Genomic DNA, 19170 nt, shown 5'->3' with positions numbered 1-19170 from the left:
CCATTTTCAGGTGAAATATCCATGCATCATCGTGGAGAAGGAAGAAGAAAACAAAATATTACAAATATATATGGAAACTTTAAAGGAGTGATATCTCAAGAGATAAACAATTTCTGTAACTTCAATTGATTGAATTCATGTGTACAATTTGCATATGAAAGAAAAATGCCAGTGTCCATTTCTTTTTATTTGGAAATGTTTCTTTTCATCAGAAAAATGCTTCTTATCATTGATGTAATATCTGTAATATGTAATATAGATTATGTAATATCATGTTTTTTTTTTTCAAAGACATTTTTCTTTTCTCATTTGATGAATATACAACTGTAGTATAAAAATGGTTTTCCATTATGTAAAGAGGCGTTTAGGGAAGGTATACTGAGAATGGTGTTATCTTTTACGTAACCAAAACAATATTAAATGTCGTAACAAATAAATATTAAGACAAGTCATTGGTTGATGTCTGTGCAAAGCTAGCTGCGTTCACGTAAAGTTAAAAGAGACATCTCTGCAAGCACCAATGGTAAATGTTAGTTCTGCACAAGTTATGAGCTTGTTATGAGAAGTAGCATTGTTAACCATACCATTAAAGATAACATCTTTGTCAGAATACAGCCCTAGAGCTTAGTAATAAGATGCAAACAGGGTATTTGTTTCCTCTATGTCCTTGTGAAAAAACTTCATTTCCATTACAACCACTATATTGAACCCACTGCGTACTGAAAGCAGTCGGACTCTGTGTTGAGCCTATGGGAATAAGAGAACTTGGTGGTGAATGGGTTAAAGATGTCTTTTCTTTCTACACATTGGCAAGTGTATGTCTCATTTATTATTTCTGTAATAATTATGCTGTGATGCAAGTAATGTGATTGACATTGTCATGAGCAATGAAATAAAGCTATCTCTGTATATGAATTGTCTCCAATTGATTTTTTGTTGTTGGTTAGTGTGTTTTATGAGTTGAATGTAGAGAATGTGCCTGGACGGCGGGGTATCAAAGTTTGGGCTGAAGGTTATTTTTTTGTTCTTCTATTTCTCTTTCTCCACCTCCCTCTTTTGTCCTCTTTTTGTACCCTGCCCCTTCTCTTTCTCCTTTTAATTCTTCTTCTTCTTCTTCTCTTTTTTCTTCTTCTTCTATTTTTTCTTCTTCTTTTGCTTCTTCTTCTTCTTCTTTTTCTTCATCTTCGTCTTCTACTTCTTCTTCTCCTTCTTCTTCTCCCCTTCTTCTTCTTCTTCTTCTTCTTCTTCTTCTTCTTCTTCTTCTTCTTCTTCTTCTTCTTCTTCTTCTTCTTCTTCTTCTTCTTCTACTTCTTCTTCTCCTCTTTTTTTTCTTTCTTCTTCTTCTTCTTCTTCTTCTTCTTTTTTCTTTTATTTCTCCTCCTCCTCTTCCTCCTTCTCCCCTCTCTGTTTTCTTATTTTTCTCTCCTTCTTCACTCCTCCATGTATTTGTTTATTTACTTGGATCAGGATTGTTCGCAGTAGGGGCAAAAGGAGTACTACTATTTATGTGGGGCGGGGGTGGGCACCCGATTAATTTTTGAAGCCTTGAATATATATAGCGGGTAAAAAATTATGATAATTTTGTTGTTGTTGAATTCTTCAACTTAAGTGTATTAATTGTAGAGTTTACAATATTTTGCTAAACATTAATCTATCATATGTCATTCAGAGGCTACATTCCTAACATTTCCAAGGCGGCATATGGGGGCACCGAACCGAAAATCGGTATAGCTCGAAAATTTCATTGAAAATTAAGTATTCAATTTGTGCTTTTGCCTCCGCTCGGTCGCAATTTGTCTGGTGAATCTGTTTGTACATAGACAAGGCCTTCTCTTTGTCGATATCATATAATGCCCGTTCATTTATCTTTTTGAAGGGGATTGGGGGGGGGGGGGCTTACCCCGCGACTTTGAGAGTTTATCCGTGTTTCGGTCATCAATCCTTGTCGGACCGTTTTCAGTTAAGGTCTAGCGCCATCTCGTGTTGATGAATTTACATTTGTTGCACAATATTCCATTCGCTTTTAATGTTATGAATGAAACTGAACGCGATATGTCACAACACGCGCTGTATATATTGCAAAGGCAAGCTGTGTAATGTAAAATTTATCGCATTGCCAGTCATTAGATTTCCAGTAACCTCAGCTCAGATCAGTCGACATTGCCGAACAGCTCTTTCCACTTTTCCAGTAACCTCAGCTCAGCTGAGTCGGTACTGCCGTAGACTCTACAGCAGAGAAGGCTCCTGTGAATGAAATACGGTACTTTCTACCTAGACAAGGACAATTCCTGGAGTGAACTGGTGAAGAGAGCCGCAGATACAGATGCACCAGCCTTGAGCCTTCCAAGCGGGTAACTTTTTGAAAACGGGATAGATTCTAGGCCAGGTGGTTCTGATGTTCCTTCTGAGTCGAACTTCTAACTTCTATATTACTAAGTAAAGTGTGCCACAAATCCCATCGAAATTTGAGCAAGAACAATGTCATTTTTACAAGAACAGGCAGCCATGTCATCATGTAAATTGGACAAAGGCAAGGGCAAGGTTCCCATGTTTGCGCACACATTAGTTTACGATGGGGTGACCAAAATTCACAGAGATTTTTGAAAATATTAGTAAATGTGATAGTCTACAGGTATTCGATCCGTGATTTCTCATAATCTACACAAATTTATTACCAAATGGACGGCAAAGTTTTTAAGTAGGCCTACCAAAAAAAATTATTGTCAAATTAAGCCAAAGGATTCCTGGGATATCGCTATCTAAAATTGGATGTCGGATCAGCACAAGCGCACGCGCTGCACATAGAACTTTACTAGCTTACATTTAGTGCATGCGCATAATGTTCATCCGATCACAGCGAATAGCATAAATTGGCGCCGACAAGGGCCCTTCTTATTGGCTATCGCTGGCTGCTATTCACTCAATGTTATAAGATATTGGTGCGAGGAGAAAGCTTGCGATTTTCCGTTTGATGCGATAGATTTTTTTCAGCATCCTTAAAATGTTAAGTGTTTCACTTAAGTTTAAGTCATTCCTAACTATTTTTAAAGTTTGAAAATTTCTCATTTCGTCATATTAGGGTACAAACTGGAAAGTTATTCTGAAATGTTCGTTGATTTGTCTATTTTATGTGTGCAATGCTGCAATGCCATGTGTGCGTCAGTTATGTGTGTAGATCATTCCCAAAACTGTTATAAAAACAAAAGTAGACGGTGAAACTGTAAAAGTAAATAGTAGATGGTCAAAAGGGTTCATTTTTCATGAGGATTCTGCTCATCAATTTGTATGCCAAATTTATTATGATTTTGATGACTCCAGAACCTTGCAGTGCACACCAATACTTTACATGCTACATGATCAACTTTTTTTCTGATCCATTCCACACCTTTTCTTTCACAATGCAATCGCATGACCAAAACTCAACTTTATCTTTATTGACTGTGATGATGTATTAATCTACATGAATATGAAAAGAAATAAAAATGTTTACAATTAACCCATAGAAGGCTATTTGGTTTAGCTATAGCAGGCATTTCCCTTGGACTCCAGCCTTAGTCCCTTAGTATACTCGGGTACCATCCTCAACGGCTAACATGTTTCATTGTTGAAAATGTACATGTAGCACAAAAATGGTCAGGGTGTACAAGTTACAGCAGTGGTACTCTTGTAGCAACTAAACAATGGACTTCTACTGCTTCATAGGCTCAATCACATTTCTTGTTTTCTCTTTCTAATTTCAGAATAAATTAGACAAGGAATGGACAGAGAATGGACCACTCATATGAGAAAGGTATGTGTGATGTGAGATTCATCTTTTGTGTATACAGTCAATCCTGTCTATAGCGACCGCCCAAGGGAAACACAAAAAGTGGCCTTTGTTGACAGGTGGTCTTTGTAGACAGGTTCCTTTAGTACATGATTCAATGAGAAACCATTTTCAAGTGAAACAACAAATGTGGCCTTTGTAGACAGGTGGTCTTTGTAGACAGGTGGTCACTAAAGCAGGTTTGACTGTATATATATTATAAATCTATAGCAACATAAAGATCATTGCTCATGTTTGTTGAATGGTATGGAAGCATGTTCGTGATGAAGACAGTTCCCTTCTCGACTGGTTATTGGTTCCCTTGAAAAGAAAACCATCACCAGTAGCATAAGTTTCAGAAGACATGAGGTCTATAAAAACAATGCATATAGACTTAAAGTGATATTAGAATATAATGTTGCTGCAGTTGTTAAAATTCTTTGTGTGGTTCATTGCTCATTTAGGTAAAGGATTAAGACGAAGCAGACGTGGACCAGATGACATGTCCGACAGTTACAGTGGTACAGAGAGAGTGACCGACTGGGACAGAGGGAGAAGCAAGCATGACCATTCCCACCATGGGGATGACGGGTCCAGGAGGAGCCAGAGTTTCAGTGAGGACAGTCATCACCACTGCCATAGCGAGGGCAGTGGAGGACCCAAAGCTAGGAAACAGAAGGTAAAGATCTTACAGAGACCACGGCAAACGTCCGGTCAGAGACATAGATCAGATCGTGATTTGAACTCTGGATTCAGAGGTTCATCTCCCGATGTCATAGACCTCGATGATGTCGGGTCAAGTAGCAGCCAAGAGGTTTCTGGGGCATCATCCAGTCAGTATATGACTGCAGGACAAGATCCAAGCCCTCCAAACACCATGGACGGTGAGAGACAGTCCAACATGTACGAGACGGAGAAGTGTCCAAAGAGTGTCGGTGAGTTGCTGAAGCCAGAAGTCAGCAGCGATGCAAGTTGTGCTCAGAATCCGCTTCTTGGAGGACTTCCTCACTTTGCCAATCTAGCGGGACTGCAAGCAACAGCAGCCATCGATGCGAGTATCTCTTCCAGTATTCAGCTTCTTCAGTATTACCAACAGCAGCAGATGCTGGCGGCACATTTTGGATTGACAGGTTTTGGACAGACTGGCTTGTATCCTAGCCTACCCCTAGCTCCACCTTTACCTATGGCAATGCCCTGTGCAAACTCCCTTCACACACCTTTTCTCCCTTGCTCATGCGTGACTTGCCAATCGGCCATGCTTACTCAGGATTTGAGCCGGCTGTTGCCTCAGTACGGTCAAACCGGACAGTATGCACCACCGATGCCCACCTTGCCAGTGCCTCAGCAACAAGGGTTGGTTCCCCCTCAAAGCCAGGACGTTCAGGCCCTCCTCAGACTCCTGCACCAGAATGATGGACATGACGTCCAAGCAGTGATGCCGCAGAGCTGCCAGGAGTGTGCATGTGAGACAGAGTGCAATGCTGCCCCGTTCCATGTCCCTCATGCCAACAAAGAACCTCCGCCACCAGTTGTGTCATCCAACCTTCCAATGGCTCAGCGCCCACCGTCCAACCACTCGCACCAGGGTATACCATTTAGTCCCTACAGACAGAGCGGAGATTTACCATCTGGTTCAGGAGCTGGCAACAACATGACACCCCTGAGACAAGCCATGACTAGCACCCTATGCAGTAGCCCTCTGCAGTCCCTTATAACTCAGCTCAATGAAAGCGGACTGTCAGCAGTCAGTGCCATCCAGTTCCAGAGCCCTGACAAGCACAATACTTCCAAAGGTATACAGCTCAAACTGTTTCCTCAGATAAAAAAAGAAAGATATATGTTGTGCATTCAGATTTTGAAAGTGAGTTAATGTATTGAGATGGTAATTGTGTTTGTTGAAGTAAACCTTGTTCGCACAAAAGTAATATCCATAAAAACCTAGTTATTTTCATGGTAATGAAGGTGAAAAGGCACATTTGTTTTACTTGTTTTAAATATATCATAAGTATAGTTTACTAATCTTTGATTAACACTCACTGTCAATACTTGACAGTGTCCTAGCAGCATTTCATGCAACATTAATCATGAAAGACTATTGGTGTAATTGAAGCTTGTTTGAGTTGTATGAATTCCAGAGAGACCCAATGACTCTTGACTTCTTTTCTATGGCTATAGCTGAGGAGAACCCACCCATTGGAGTCTTCTGGGACATAGAGAACTGCGCTGTCCCAAGAGGAAAGTCTGCTCTGGCCGTTGTTCAGCGCATCAGAGACCAGCTCTTCATTGGACATCGGGAAGCAGAGTTCATGTGTGTCTGTGATATCAACAAGGAGAGCAGCACTATCATACAGGAGCTTAATGACTCACAGGTAAATCCTTAATGATAATGATAAGCACTCAATTATTTTTTTCATCCCACCCTGTATATACATGTATATATATATATATATATCTATATACATGCATTTAAAGGCTGAATCAAAATGATTTAATGACCATTTAAGTGCTCTGTAAAGAGAATACTCGTACTGTTTAAAATGTTATTTGAGAGAAATAATTAAGTAATTTAAGCCTTGTGCGCTATGTGGGTGTCCCACAAGGATCTTTCAATGGACCTCTTCTGTTTCTTACAAAAAAATTGAAATAACGTGTGATATATCTGTTTTTGTACCAGTTGTTTGAAACATGAATTTATATCTTTAAAGATAAAGGTGAGTTCTGGTCATCCGATTGCATTGTGAAAGAAAAGGTGTGGAATGGCTCAGAAAAAGTTGATCATGTAGCATGGAAGTATTGGTGTGTACAGCAAAGTTCTGGAGTCATCAAAATCATAATAAATTTGGCCCAGTCTTGGTAAAGTAACAAGCACTGTACACAGAAAGATGTATATGGGACTACACAAATGGTGTCGGGGGCTACCAACCTTTATTTCCTAATCTTTCTATGCTCATTACTCAGCCAGTATACATTTTCCACCAAAATTGTTTGGCAAATGACATTTATTTGTAATCTTGAACATTCAGTGCAAGTTTCGTTTGATTCTGTGAGAATTCATTTTCTTTTTTTTTACCAGAACCCACCTTTATTTTTAAAGATTGAATTCTTCATGTAACTTATTTACAGGTGACTGTAGCACACATCAATGCCACTGCCAAGAATGCAGCTGATGACAAACTCAGGCAGAGCCTTCGGAGGTTTGCTGACACCCACAGCTCACCAGCAACAGTTGTACTCATTTCAGGTAACCCCCTATTTTATTTTTGCATAGGTCCTCTTTTATGATAAGAATCGCATGTAATAATAATAATGGTAGCTTCTTAAATAGCGCACATGTTCGTCAAGCAGGGTTTGATGCTGACGCAGTGAAACCTGGGACCCGTTTCACAAAACTTGTCATCAGTGAGAAATGACAGTCTTTGTTATAAGCTACTGAAATCCTTGCTTCTGATTGGTTATCAGCAGATTTGTCACTGATTTTTGCTATTTGTCATTGAAAAAAAGGCTTTGTGAAACGCCCCCAGGATGTAACTCACCTTTGACCTTTCTTCCGTTACCCCTGATCCAGGTGATATCAACTTTGCTCAGGATCTGTCTGATCTAAGGCACAGGAATGGACTGAATGTGATCCTGGTCCATGGTCTAGCCGCCTCTGAGGTTCTCAAGACCTGTGCTAACAAGGCTTACAGATACGATGAACTCCTTGCTGACCTTCCCTTTAGGTCACCCTCAAAGGTAAGATGAGATCTAGTATTGATTAGATTTAGGTTTCTGATGAGGTCTCTAAGTCCCTCAAGAACTGGACCAACAATGCTTTTATGTATATATATATATAATGAGCTCCTAGCTGATTTGCCTTTCAGATCGCTGGCCAAAGTGAGAATTTTTTCGGGGGGGGGGGGAGGAGCACTTTGCTCTTGTGAACAACAGCCATTTCATAGCTAATTGTCTTCAGGCCATCAATCCAGCCATCACATTTCTTGTATTGATTACTAAAAACTAAAAAATGTACATGATTTTCATTTCTTTTCTGTCCCTCGTTCCTCTCTATCTCCCGTTCTCTTATTTACAGAGCATTATTGAGAGCTCTGAGCTGGTGATTCACAACCTTCCACTAAGGAAGGACCCGGGAATCATCAGGACCCGTCTCAAGCAACTCTCCGACAACTGTGGTGGCAAAGTGGGCAACATTGTCAACACTACAGCGTTTATCAAGTTTCCTAGCCATGAGATCGCCTGCAGGTTTGTTACATATTCATAATCTTTAAAGAGAAAGTTGAGTTCTGGTCACGCGATAGCATTGTGAAATAAACGGTGTGAAATCAATCAGAAAAGCTTGATTATCTAGCATATAAGTATTGGTGTATACTGCAAGGTTCTGGAATCATCAAAGTGATTTAAAATTTTAGCCCAGTCTTAGTAAAGTTACAAGCACTGTACACAGAAAGATGTATATGGGACTACACAAACATATGGTGTAAAAATCTGTCCCGATTTTTATGCTATTACATGCCATATTTAGAATATTAAGGCATTTGAGGAGCAGTGCTTTTCAGGGAACATTTTTAATCTGATGTTCTTCCACACTTGCATAATAACAATGATAACGCTCACAAATCATTTTTCACCTCTTCCCAGAACTCAACTTTATCTTTAAATCCATAGGATTAACAAAAATCTCATAGGAGATGAGGATGGGTAGATGGAGATGGTATGGTTATGTCGTTTGAGAAAAAATAGCCATTGGCTCCAGAAAGCAATGAATTTCCAGGTTGCTGGCTTAATGTTTTGTGGAAGACCTCGCAAAACCTGGAAGGAAACGCTAATGTAAGATATGAGAGCATTTAGCCTCACTTGGATGGATGCTGAAGACCAGGGGCCCATTTCATATAACTTAATAAGTGACAAATGACAGTTTTTTGTTATATGCTACTGAAATCCTTGCTTCTGATTGGTTATCAGCAGATTTGTCACTGATTTTTGTCATTTAAAAAAGGCTTTCTGAAACGGGTCCCAGAAGGCTCGGAGAAGAGCCATAAGGGAGGGCATTTAAATCTTGTACGCTCTGTGTGTGTGCAAAAGTCGTGGAGGGGTTAGGAGTACTATCACAGGGTTTGATAGAACGCCAAAACCCTCTGCAGAATGATAGATCGAGATGCTCCTTGTCGTATGATATAGTTTTGACCAGTCCGTGAATGACAATCTATGTATGAGGTATATAATACAGCTTGCACACCTTATACTTTCACGTCCTTCTCATTCATGTCTTTCATATAAATATTACGCAGAGCTAAGAAAAGACTGGAGAAGGAGAGTGTGTATGGCAACGTCATCACCACGTCCTTCTGCCGCATCAATCGAAATGGCTACGGGAGTCCCAGGTATGGGAGGAACAACGTCAGATGGGACAATGACAGGAGCTGGAGAGACGGACAGGAAGAGGTCTCTAGTCATGGTAAGTTCAAGTTCAAGTTTTTATTGTTTCACATTTTACAAAAAAATATAGACATACATATAAATTTAAAAATTATACAATACATGTAGTATAAATGAGCACGTCCCAATGATTCTCAATTCATATAAAAGATTAAGTAGAATGTGAGGAACCTATTAAAAAGCAGTGCTTATATATTATAGGTTCCTGGAAAAATAAGTATTGTAGAAGAAATAATTGTAGCAGTAGAGAAGGACGTAATTTAGAGGTGAGAATTAAAAACACAATGGAATTTAAGGAAATTTGTATCCAAAATAATGCGTTAGCACCAATACCCAGAGTCACCCGGTTAAAATGCGTAGTCAAAATGCGTAATCAAAATGCGTAGTCACCCGAGCAATTTAGTTAGCAAAGCACAAAGTAATTTGTTTATATACATTAAAACAAAACAGAACATGCATCATTAATTAACAATTAAGATTAGCATAATGCATTGAAGAAAAAAGGACTGGGGAGGGCAAACAAATTATATTGTAAGAATTTAAAAGAAAAACTTGAAGTTTGCGTTTAAAGCAATTTAACGATGGTGCTTCCTTAACTACAAATCCAAACCATTCCTAAAGTGATCACCAAGCATGCATATTCATTTGAATCTTGGATATTCATGTACCAAAATCTGTCAGGGGTGGTGGTAATTAGTTAACCTTTCCAAAACCTAGACAGCCCATCATGGTTTAACTTGTGCCATACTCTTCCAGACATATCCCTGTGTGTGTTCATGGGAAATGCATGTTATTCCAAATTTCAATCGTATCTAATTGGTGAGAGAAAATTTACTCAAAACACTTTGCCTTTTTAGGTAAAAAAAGCAATATGTACTTTTTATTTTTAATGTTTAATATGAGAGAGTAGTTATCATAATAAAATTGAAAATAGTAACAAAATTCTTGCATTGACATGTGTAGTAATGAACAGGATAAAGGATAAAGAGCGTTGCAGTAATGAATGCCTGTCATGTGTTATATCTGCAACTGATAAGAAGTAGGTGGGTATGTAGGAGAAAGAAAGGCCTAGAATATATTGAGAGATCGCATGTGGGCATTGCTGTGATTGAACTGTCTTTTATTTAAATGTATAGACCAGTTTTGGGAACGCCCCCCCCCCCCTCTCAAAAAATGAATGGAAGCTCTTATTACCAATCATGTGAAAGAGTATGTTTTGACTAATTCGTGAGGATACAAATTTTGCCGGGACACCGCCTACTAATTGATATACTTGGTAAATTATTATATCTATCCGGGCTGGATAGATATCGCGTAGTCCCATATACATCTTTCTGTGTACAGTGCTTGTAACTTAACCAAGACTGGGGCAAATTTCTCATCATTTTGATGACTCCAGAACCTTGCAGTACACACCAATACTTATATGCTAAATGATCCACCTTTTCTGATCGATTCCACAACGTTTCTTCACAATGCAATCCCATAACCAGAACTGGTGTATACCTTTAACCTCTGTGTATTCTCATAGATTCTAGTAGCAGCCAGGGAACAAGCGAGAACCAGAAAGCGGAGCCAAACATTCCAAGCATCAAGACATACACAGGCCCCGCCCCCAAACCAATCCCCGTCTCGGTCGCCAGTCAGAGGGAATGCACAAGCCCTCTGGGTGCGGGCAAGACGGACATGAAAGTCAGCAGTGGCCTTGCAGCAGCGTTCCGTCCTATCCAACCCACCTCCTCAGCCCCACCCTCCTCTGCCGCTTCTCCTCGCAACACCCCGACCCCTCCCAACTGCGAAGGCATCAACCTGGTCATGGACGGGGCAGCCATGAGATCGTACCCCGCCCGAAGGCACCAGCAGGATGCTGACCCCCTACTGTCAAACAGGGCGCAGTCAGAATGGAAGCCCCTCATCCCCACGCCTCCTCCCATGGAAACACATAGTTCCTACGGCTGTGATGCGTTCAGGCCGATACCGTCGGTCCAGAGGATGGCAGGGGCTCCTGGATCTCACCTGCATTTCAGGAAAGATGGCACGCCTGGTAACCCATATCTCAAGGGATCATATAGGTGAGTTGATATCTTCAATCAGCTGTTTTTCTAAAGGAGACCCCCAAAATGATGGAATAGATCCTGAAAGAAACCCCTAACCAGTCTGTAAGTTTTACAGAAACGCAGTTTTTAAAAAAAAATCATCTGAACACAAGACATTATTTATAAATCCTCTGACAAAAGATATCTTATCTACAGTTGTCTCTCCCTCCTGAAATGTACCTATGTGGTACTACTAGGTTGAACATATTCACACTTTTAGTTCTATTCTCCATTATCTTTGGGAGTTCCTGCCTTGGTAGACAATTACCTTTTTTCTAACTGATCTATGTAAGTCTTTGCTGGGAGACCACAGTATTACCTGGTAAGAACTATTTCTTGCAATACTCTTTGTGCCTATTGTTTTAACCATAGCTACAGCAAAGGCAATAAATTCTTGAATGAAAGTGCAGAGAACTGTTTTTCAATGTGCTCTTTTTTTTGTATGCACTGGCTATTCATAAGTATATATTTGGCATGTATTCTAAACCTTATTTATTTCTTTCCCTCCCTCTTCTTCTTTCTCTCTCTCTCTCCCTCCCCCTGTCTCTCTCTCTCTCTCTCTCTCTCCCTCTCTCTCTCTTTTATCTCCTGTGTCCCCCTCTCTCTCTTTCTCTTTTCTCTCCTGTGTCCCCCCCCCCTCTCTCTCTTTCTCTCTCTCCTTTCTCCCTTCCTCCCCCTCTCTCTCTCTCTCCCTCTCTCTCCCTCTCTCTCTCACTCTCTCTCACTCTTTCTCTGCAATCAGAGCCCCATCTCCCCTGATGGTCACCAGTAAGCTGAAACCCAGCTGGCAGCAGCAGCAGCAGCTCCAGGGTGGTGGAGCCATGGGGTTAGCTCCAGGGGTCAAACCCTGGACCCCCATGCCCGGTATTGACCTCCTCATCACAAACCTAGACTGCCAGATCACACGCAAAGAGCTCAAGCGCCACCTGGTGGCAGCCATCAGTGAGCATTGCAAGGTGATTTGACATTCTATTCTCTATTCAGAGCTGCCAACCATTACATTGTTTTTTTCTAAATTACGGTAGTATGTTTTTTCTTCATAAATTTTTTTTTTTTTTTCGTTTTTTTTTTTCTTCATACCACACGTCAAAACAACTGCCCTAAAATGTTGATCACAAATTCAATAGAAAACTAATAATAAAATTCAATAACTAAACATACTTGAAGAGAAAAATATTCTCAAGAAGAATGAAACACAAATTATACCAAAATTAAAAAATTAAAAATACCTACTTGTAAATAATCTATAGGTCCTAATATAGAAATACAGCTTGATGAATGGACATTTCTGCATTGGAAGTGTGTCGCGCGTGGTTGTAAGTTTTGTTTTAATGAATTCCTTTTTTTGCTTGAAATTCCTCTTTTTTCCCATTATGGTTCCTCTTTTTGGTCGCACAAGGTTGGCAGCTCTGCTACTCTCCCTGGAAGCAGGGTTTGATGCTAACGCAGTGAAACCTGCTCTAGTGACAGACCACCTCCCTATAAAGACCACTTCTTAAGTTCCCCTTTAAAATCATCTCTCAATTTAATTCAATTTAAATATAAATTCACATATATTTTCTTCCATTCAATTTGACAACATATTTGACATCTGTTCAAACAATGCAATTTATACGTAGGAACATAAATATAATCAAAGAACTTGTATTACAAGGAAGAAGGCGTGAATCCTGATGAGCAAAGCTTGTAATGGGTACTCCCGAATACACAAATACTTAAAGGAAAGGAAGCTGTATATGAAAACCACCTGTTCATGAAAGACTGTAATTCTTGTCTCCATTGAGTGATCTTTATGCACAGATTTGACTGTAGTTTGCAAACCACAAAGATATTTATGGTTTTATTTGAAGGCATCACTGTGCAACACCCTCAAACAGTAAATTCTCCCAACCATTTTGGAATTTCCCCAACCGTTTTTCCGTGAAAATAAGACAGGCTTTTAAACATCTTTTGACACTTAAATGTCTGGAATGGTATATAGAGCCATTTTGTTGATTTGTGACAATTAAATTCACCAAAAAATGTAATTAAGTTGTAATAACTGTAGATGGGAGAATTAAGGTATGGATTTTTACCAATTTTTATCATTATAATAATGGTCTGTTTTCACTCAAACTTTCAGATTATCTTTTAAAATATTTTGTACATTAAGCATTTTCTCTCATCTGAACAATGTTACCAAGTCCCTTTAATGTATCCATCTGTAGGTCCTGCATGTGTTCCTGGCAGCCCCTGCTCAAGGTTATTTCCAGGCCGTTGTGAGGGTGCCCTCTATGGGCGATGCTATTGGAGTCCTGGCCAATGTCAACCGTCGTCAGATCGGTTCCAGACTCGTTCACATCTCCATTATGCCTCCAGGCGATTCTAATGCAGACAGACTGAGGTAAGGCTCATTATTAAATTATGACGTAGATCCTAATCAAATGATTGGTTTGAAGTTGAAGTTTTATTTATTCCACATTTTACACAGAAAAACAGTTTATATTCTTTTCTTTTTTATACAGGCGTATATTATTATAAGAATAGATTTCAAGAAAAAAAATTATTAAACAAAATTAGAGAATTCAGAATCAAATATAATGTACAGAAAAAAAGTACGAAATTTCGAAATATGTATATATAACAGGCTGGGTAGAACAATGTAAAATGTGGGGAGCCTAAATAAAAAGCATAGCTTGTATGTGAATAGGCTCCCGTACTGAGTAACACAATATAGTAGGTTTGCATTTAAAAGGTATTTTAGGAGGCGAAAACAGAGCGTACAAGTGACCAGGCAGTTATTTTGCCTAACACGTAATTTTGATAATAACCGGTCATTAGTAGAATCGTGTTACTCTACTCGGGTGAGGTAAATGGGTGCCCGGTAGGAAGAAATTCCTTGAATGCTTGAGAACCTCTTAATGGTAGGTCGGTTAAAGCCGGGGTAATAATATGAATGCAGGGCCCTCGGGTAGAACAGTATGAATACTGATGAGGCTACCCTGGGTAAACGAGACATATTATTATTATTATTATTATTGTTATTATTATTATTATTATTCTGTTTCTTTCCCCTATATCCTTATCTTTCTTTCAGGATGATGATCATCCAGATGCTGCAGGAGATCCCAGGAATGAGCATGCCTCTCTATAAACTCAGACAAGCCTTTGAAAACAAGTAAGACTCTAGATATCACTCTTTCCGTTTCTGAATACTTGTTCAGGTGTCATGCCACTCGCTCACTTTTGCGATGTGAAGTTTTAAAGCAGAGCTTTTCTCTCTCTATTTGAGTTGTCTCAATTTTTTTTGATTGACTAATTTAGCAGAAGACAGAACAGTCCAGCATGGTTGGGTTAGATCGGTGAGGGGCTGATAATTATATGATTACAAGGTTAAATTGTAGGATGTTTCACAGCAAAGATTTTTGATAGTGAAATATTTCAATGAATCATGTGCAAGTTTATTCTACTTCTACCCCAATATAAATTGTGGAAGTGTTGATAAGGGCTATAGTTGATGAAAGAGATGACAGCAAATTAAAAAGATTTGAACAGATCATGACTATGAAGAAAATCTCATGAGGAACATATCGAGGGTTCAGTGACTCAAAGATGTAACTCCATATTTCGCCAAAATGAGTATTTGATATCAAAATGTTCAGAAAAATGTGGGCTTTCCTAGAAATTCAAAGACTTAACTCCACCCAACACCCCATTGAAGTCAATGGCTAGTGAAACATAGACTTAACTCCTTAAAGCCCAAGTGTTCAGTGACACATAAACCACTTTTTCTAAAAATGGCCAAAATAGAGTTATATCTTTGTGTCACTGACCCCTCGATATCCACCTCATCTTTCTTTCAGATACCAGCAGCAGCTCCATGTAAGCGACCTCTACCAGATTCCTGACACAGTCACCATGCAAGAGACACATGGTGGAAAGCTTGTTTGTCTGACCGTGCTCAGCGCATCCAACTCTCCCGTACCCGGCAGTTACAACTCTCCCCTCGGCTGGCAGTCTCCTTCCATCCCATTTATACCACAAAGGTGAGTGATTTGGAGCACAATGTTGATGAGGAGGAGGATGGTGATGATGATGATGGTGATGATGATGATGATGATGATGATGATGGTGGTGGTGGTGGTGGTAGTGGTGGTGGTGGTGGTGGTGGTGGCAGCAATGGCGGTGGTGGTGGTGGTGGTAATGGTGATGGTGGTGATGGTAAGATGATGGTGATAGTGATGATGATGGTGATGATGGTGGTGGTGGCAGCGATGGCGGTGGTGGTGGTGGTGATGGTAATGGTGATGATGATGATGATGATGATGATGGTAAGATGATGGTGATAGTGATGATGATGGTGATGATGATGATGGTGATGGTGATGATGATGATGAGGATGAGGATGATGAGGATGATGGTGATGAGGATGATGATGATGATGATGATGATGATGATGATGATGATGATCCTACAAATTATTTAATCAGATATGATCGCATGGAATAACAGATATTGGTCGTCAATGTTGAGTATGTCTATTGATTGGTTTTAGATTATGACAGGGTTTACAAAGGATTCCTATGATTTCCTCTTGCAAAAAAAATCTTTAAAAATTCTAATAATCCTACCAAACATTAGTCCTTTAAAGGCCCACTGTACTACTTGTGGGTCATTCCATGTCAAATCACCCAAAAAATCTGAAAATCTTAACCCGACCATTTTTGATTTTGATGAAACTTAGTGTACTTGTTGAGTGTGATCTCACAGCACCAAATCCAAAATTTTAGGTCAATTGGGTGAGGTGTTTGGGAGATACGGCCAACCAAATTTTGAGATTTTTTCAAAAATGGGGGTGGCGGGCCTACCTTTGAACCCTTATATCTCGGGATCTAATAGGTAAATCTTCACAAAATTTGTAGTGCTGGAAAGGGTATTCAATAAGGATTCCAAATCTGCCGCCATTTTGAAAATTTGTACATGTTGGGGTACTTTGACCTCTTGACCTAAGATTTGACCTTGAAATTGACCTTGTGGATCACGTGACTTTGACAACATTTTTCATGAAATGTAATCTCTGACATGTTCACTTAAACATATAAAAGTTTCAGAGATATAATATTTTTTGTTTAGGAGCAATAAGGATTGAAAGTATTCATACTTACAGATATTCACAATAAACCCTATTATAATGTATACAATACATGCAATATGCACAGTACAACATACACTGTACATCTTCCACATGCTTCTTTGTTCTAGTCATATCCATTCTAAATGTCAGCAGTACTTGAATAGAAATAAAATGACAAGTTCATATAGGCCTAAAGGTTTAACAGGATGTATGGCTTTAGGCCTCTGAGTCGGTTCTAGGATAATTACCCCCCTGGAAAAATAACCCCAGGAAATGTTCACCCCCCCCCCAGGACAATTACCCGACAATTACCCCAAGGACTATCACACCCAGAGGCTAATTAGCCCCAGAAAATTACCTCCTAGGACAATCTTCCCCCCCCCCCCCCGAGGACAATTACCCCCCGGACAATTACCCCTCAAGGATAATTACCTCCCCAAAAAAATTCTGCTTTGATTAAAACCAACTTATTATCAGGATGGACTTCCCCTTTAATGAATAGGGGGGGGGGGGGTAATTATTCTAGGGGGTAATTGTCTGGGGGGTAATTGTCCTTGGGGGGGGGGACAGATTGTCCTAGGAGGTAACTTTCTGGGGGGTAATTGTCCTCAGGGGGGGGGGGGGGACCTTTCCTGGGGGTTAATTTTCCAGGGGGGTAATTATCCTAGAACCGACTCAGAGGCCTAAAGCCACACATCCTGTTAACCCTTTAGGCCTATATGAACTTGTCATTTTATTTTCTATTCAAGTACTGCTGACATTTAGAATGGATATGCCTAGAACAAAAAAGCATGTGGAAGATGTATGTTATACTGTGCATATTGCATGTATTGTATACATTATGATAGGGTTTATTGTGAATATCTGTAAGTATGGATACTTTCAATCCTTATTGCTCCTAAACAAAAAATATTATATCTCTGAAACTTTTATATGTTTAAGTGAACATGTCAGAGATTACATTTCATGAAAAATGTTGTCAAGGTCACGTGAGCCACAAGGTCAATTTCAAGGACAAATCTTAGGTCAAGAGGTCAAAGTACCCCAACATGTACACATTTTCAAAATGGCGGCAGATTTGGAATCCTTATTGAATACCCTTTCCAACAATACAAATTTTGTGAAGATTTACCCATTAGGTCCCGAAATACAAGGGTTCAAAGGTAGGCCCGCCACCCCCATTTTTGAAAAAATCTCAAAATTTGGTTGGCCGTATCTCCCAAACCCCTTATCCGATTGACCTAAGATTTTGGATTTGGTGCTGTCAGATCACACTCAACAAGTACACTAAGTTTCATCAAAATAAAAAATGGTCGGGTTAAAACCATTGGGTGATTTGACATGGAATGACCCTTGTATCTACTTGCTTCCTCTATATAGAAAACAATGCCTAATCTGTGACCATTGGTCACCCATGATCCTCTTTTTCTTATGTTAATTGAGGGCTGAGTTGATGAAATAGCAACCTGTCAGGGACCATCCTGGGTGGTCTAATCCCTCCTAGCCAAACTAGTACAGACGACCTTTGAAAAGCATAATTATAATAATCATGAAACAGAGAACTTCATGAGTAGTTTCCATTATGTTCTTAATACTGCAGAGAGCCGAGTCCAGAGCCATCAGAGCGTTTCTGCAGTCGACACGACCCTGAAGGTCAGAGCCAGTACAGATTGCTTGACACTGATCTCTGTGTGATGGTGGCCTATCAAACCTTCGCTGCTCAGGTCACGACCCTGCTAAACCTTCACAGTGGTTCTTTGTCTCTCCTAAGGTAAGCTAAAGTAGCAGGGGGGTGTTTCACAAAGATATTAAGTTGAACTTATCTCTAAGTTGGACTTAACAATTATGGAAAGCCGTTAGCAGCTTTGAAAATATTTTGTAAAAGTTATTTTGAAAGGCATAAAATGTTGATTCATATCATTAATACTTTCTATTATCAAGGAGATTTCATGTTCCTGATGTGGAATTTATGAAAAGTCTAAAACACTTAAATTTTTGCTTTTGAATATATTTTATTTTAAGGCTTCAAATGGCTCTCCATAATGTTTAAGTCCAACTTAGAGTTTAGTTTCGACTTGGAATTTGTGAAACACTCCCCATTCATGACAAGTTTGTGAAACCTGTATAGAAAGACCGTCCAAGGGAAACACAAAAAATTGTCTTTGTAGTCAGGTGGTCTTTAAATATGGGTTTCCTTTAACAGATTTTTGATGAGAATCTTGATTTCAAGTGGGAAAAAATATGGTCTTTATAGCCAGGTGGGCTTTCTATATGGGTAGTTGTGGGAATATCTAATAACGTCTTTATACAAGACTATATATTTGCAACGTTGAAACGACGACACGAAGTGAAAGTAAAACATAACCAAATCGTACTACCCTTTTGTGTCCATTCTCCCTTTGTCGTCTGGATAATACTACATGGTGGCAGCGGTATAAGTGAAGAACCATGGAAAGTTCTCGTCTACCATTGCCAGAAAGCTTTGATAAAGTTGCAGGCTTAAATCAAGCAGAACAATGGCCAAAATAGTCACGGCGGTTCTAGAGATATCGCGTCGCATCGGGCCTCGCATCCAAGCCAGACAGTGAGCAGGTTAGTACGCTACTCTATGCTATGGGTGAATGTGCCGATGATATTATCGTGTCTCTCAATGTGAAAGAGGAGACAGCAAAGTATGATGACGTGATCGCAACATTGAAGAAGTATTTCAATGTACGGAAAAA

At 39.6% G+C, this 19170-nt stretch overlaps 1 protein-coding gene across 1 annotated transcript in view; it reads left to right on the top strand.

Moving 5' to 3' along the window:
* The first annotated feature begins 2076 nt into the window (after positions 1 to 2076).
* The window catches only part of LOC105444039 (meiosis regulator and mRNA stability factor 1-like), a 34055-nt gene continuing 16961 nt past the window's right edge, over positions 2077 to 19170 (top strand). Inside the window, exons 1-14 of the mRNA XM_030991500.1 lie at positions 2077 to 2351; positions 3741 to 3790; positions 4270 to 5598; positions 5981 to 6174; positions 6929 to 7046; positions 7371 to 7537; positions 7875 to 8044; positions 9091 to 9257; positions 10770 to 11310; positions 12077 to 12290; positions 13542 to 13717; positions 14411 to 14491; positions 15177 to 15359; positions 18048 to 18218. Coding sequence (XP_030847360.1) covers positions 3769 to 3790; positions 4270 to 5598; positions 5981 to 6174; positions 6929 to 7046; positions 7371 to 7537; positions 7875 to 8044; positions 9091 to 9257; positions 10770 to 11310; positions 12077 to 12290; positions 13542 to 13717; positions 14411 to 14491; positions 15177 to 15359; positions 18048 to 18218 — 3533 coding nt within the window. The 5' untranslated portion in view covers positions 2077 to 2351; positions 3741 to 3768. The remainder of the gene's footprint in view (positions 2352 to 3740; positions 3791 to 4269; positions 5599 to 5980; positions 6175 to 6928; positions 7047 to 7370; positions 7538 to 7874; positions 8045 to 9090; positions 9258 to 10769; positions 11311 to 12076; positions 12291 to 13541; positions 13718 to 14410; positions 14492 to 15176; positions 15360 to 18047; positions 18219 to 19170) is intronic.

This window comes from Strongylocentrotus purpuratus, unplaced genomic scaffold (genome assembly GCF_000002235.5).
Source record: "Strongylocentrotus purpuratus isolate Spur 01 unplaced genomic scaffold, Spur_5.0 spur5_contig_845, whole genome shotgun sequence".
In the NCBI taxonomy this organism is placed as follows: Eukaryota; Metazoa; Echinodermata; class Echinoidea; order Camarodonta; family Strongylocentrotidae; genus Strongylocentrotus; species Strongylocentrotus purpuratus.
This window is presented reverse-complemented; position numbering and strand designations above follow the sequence as displayed.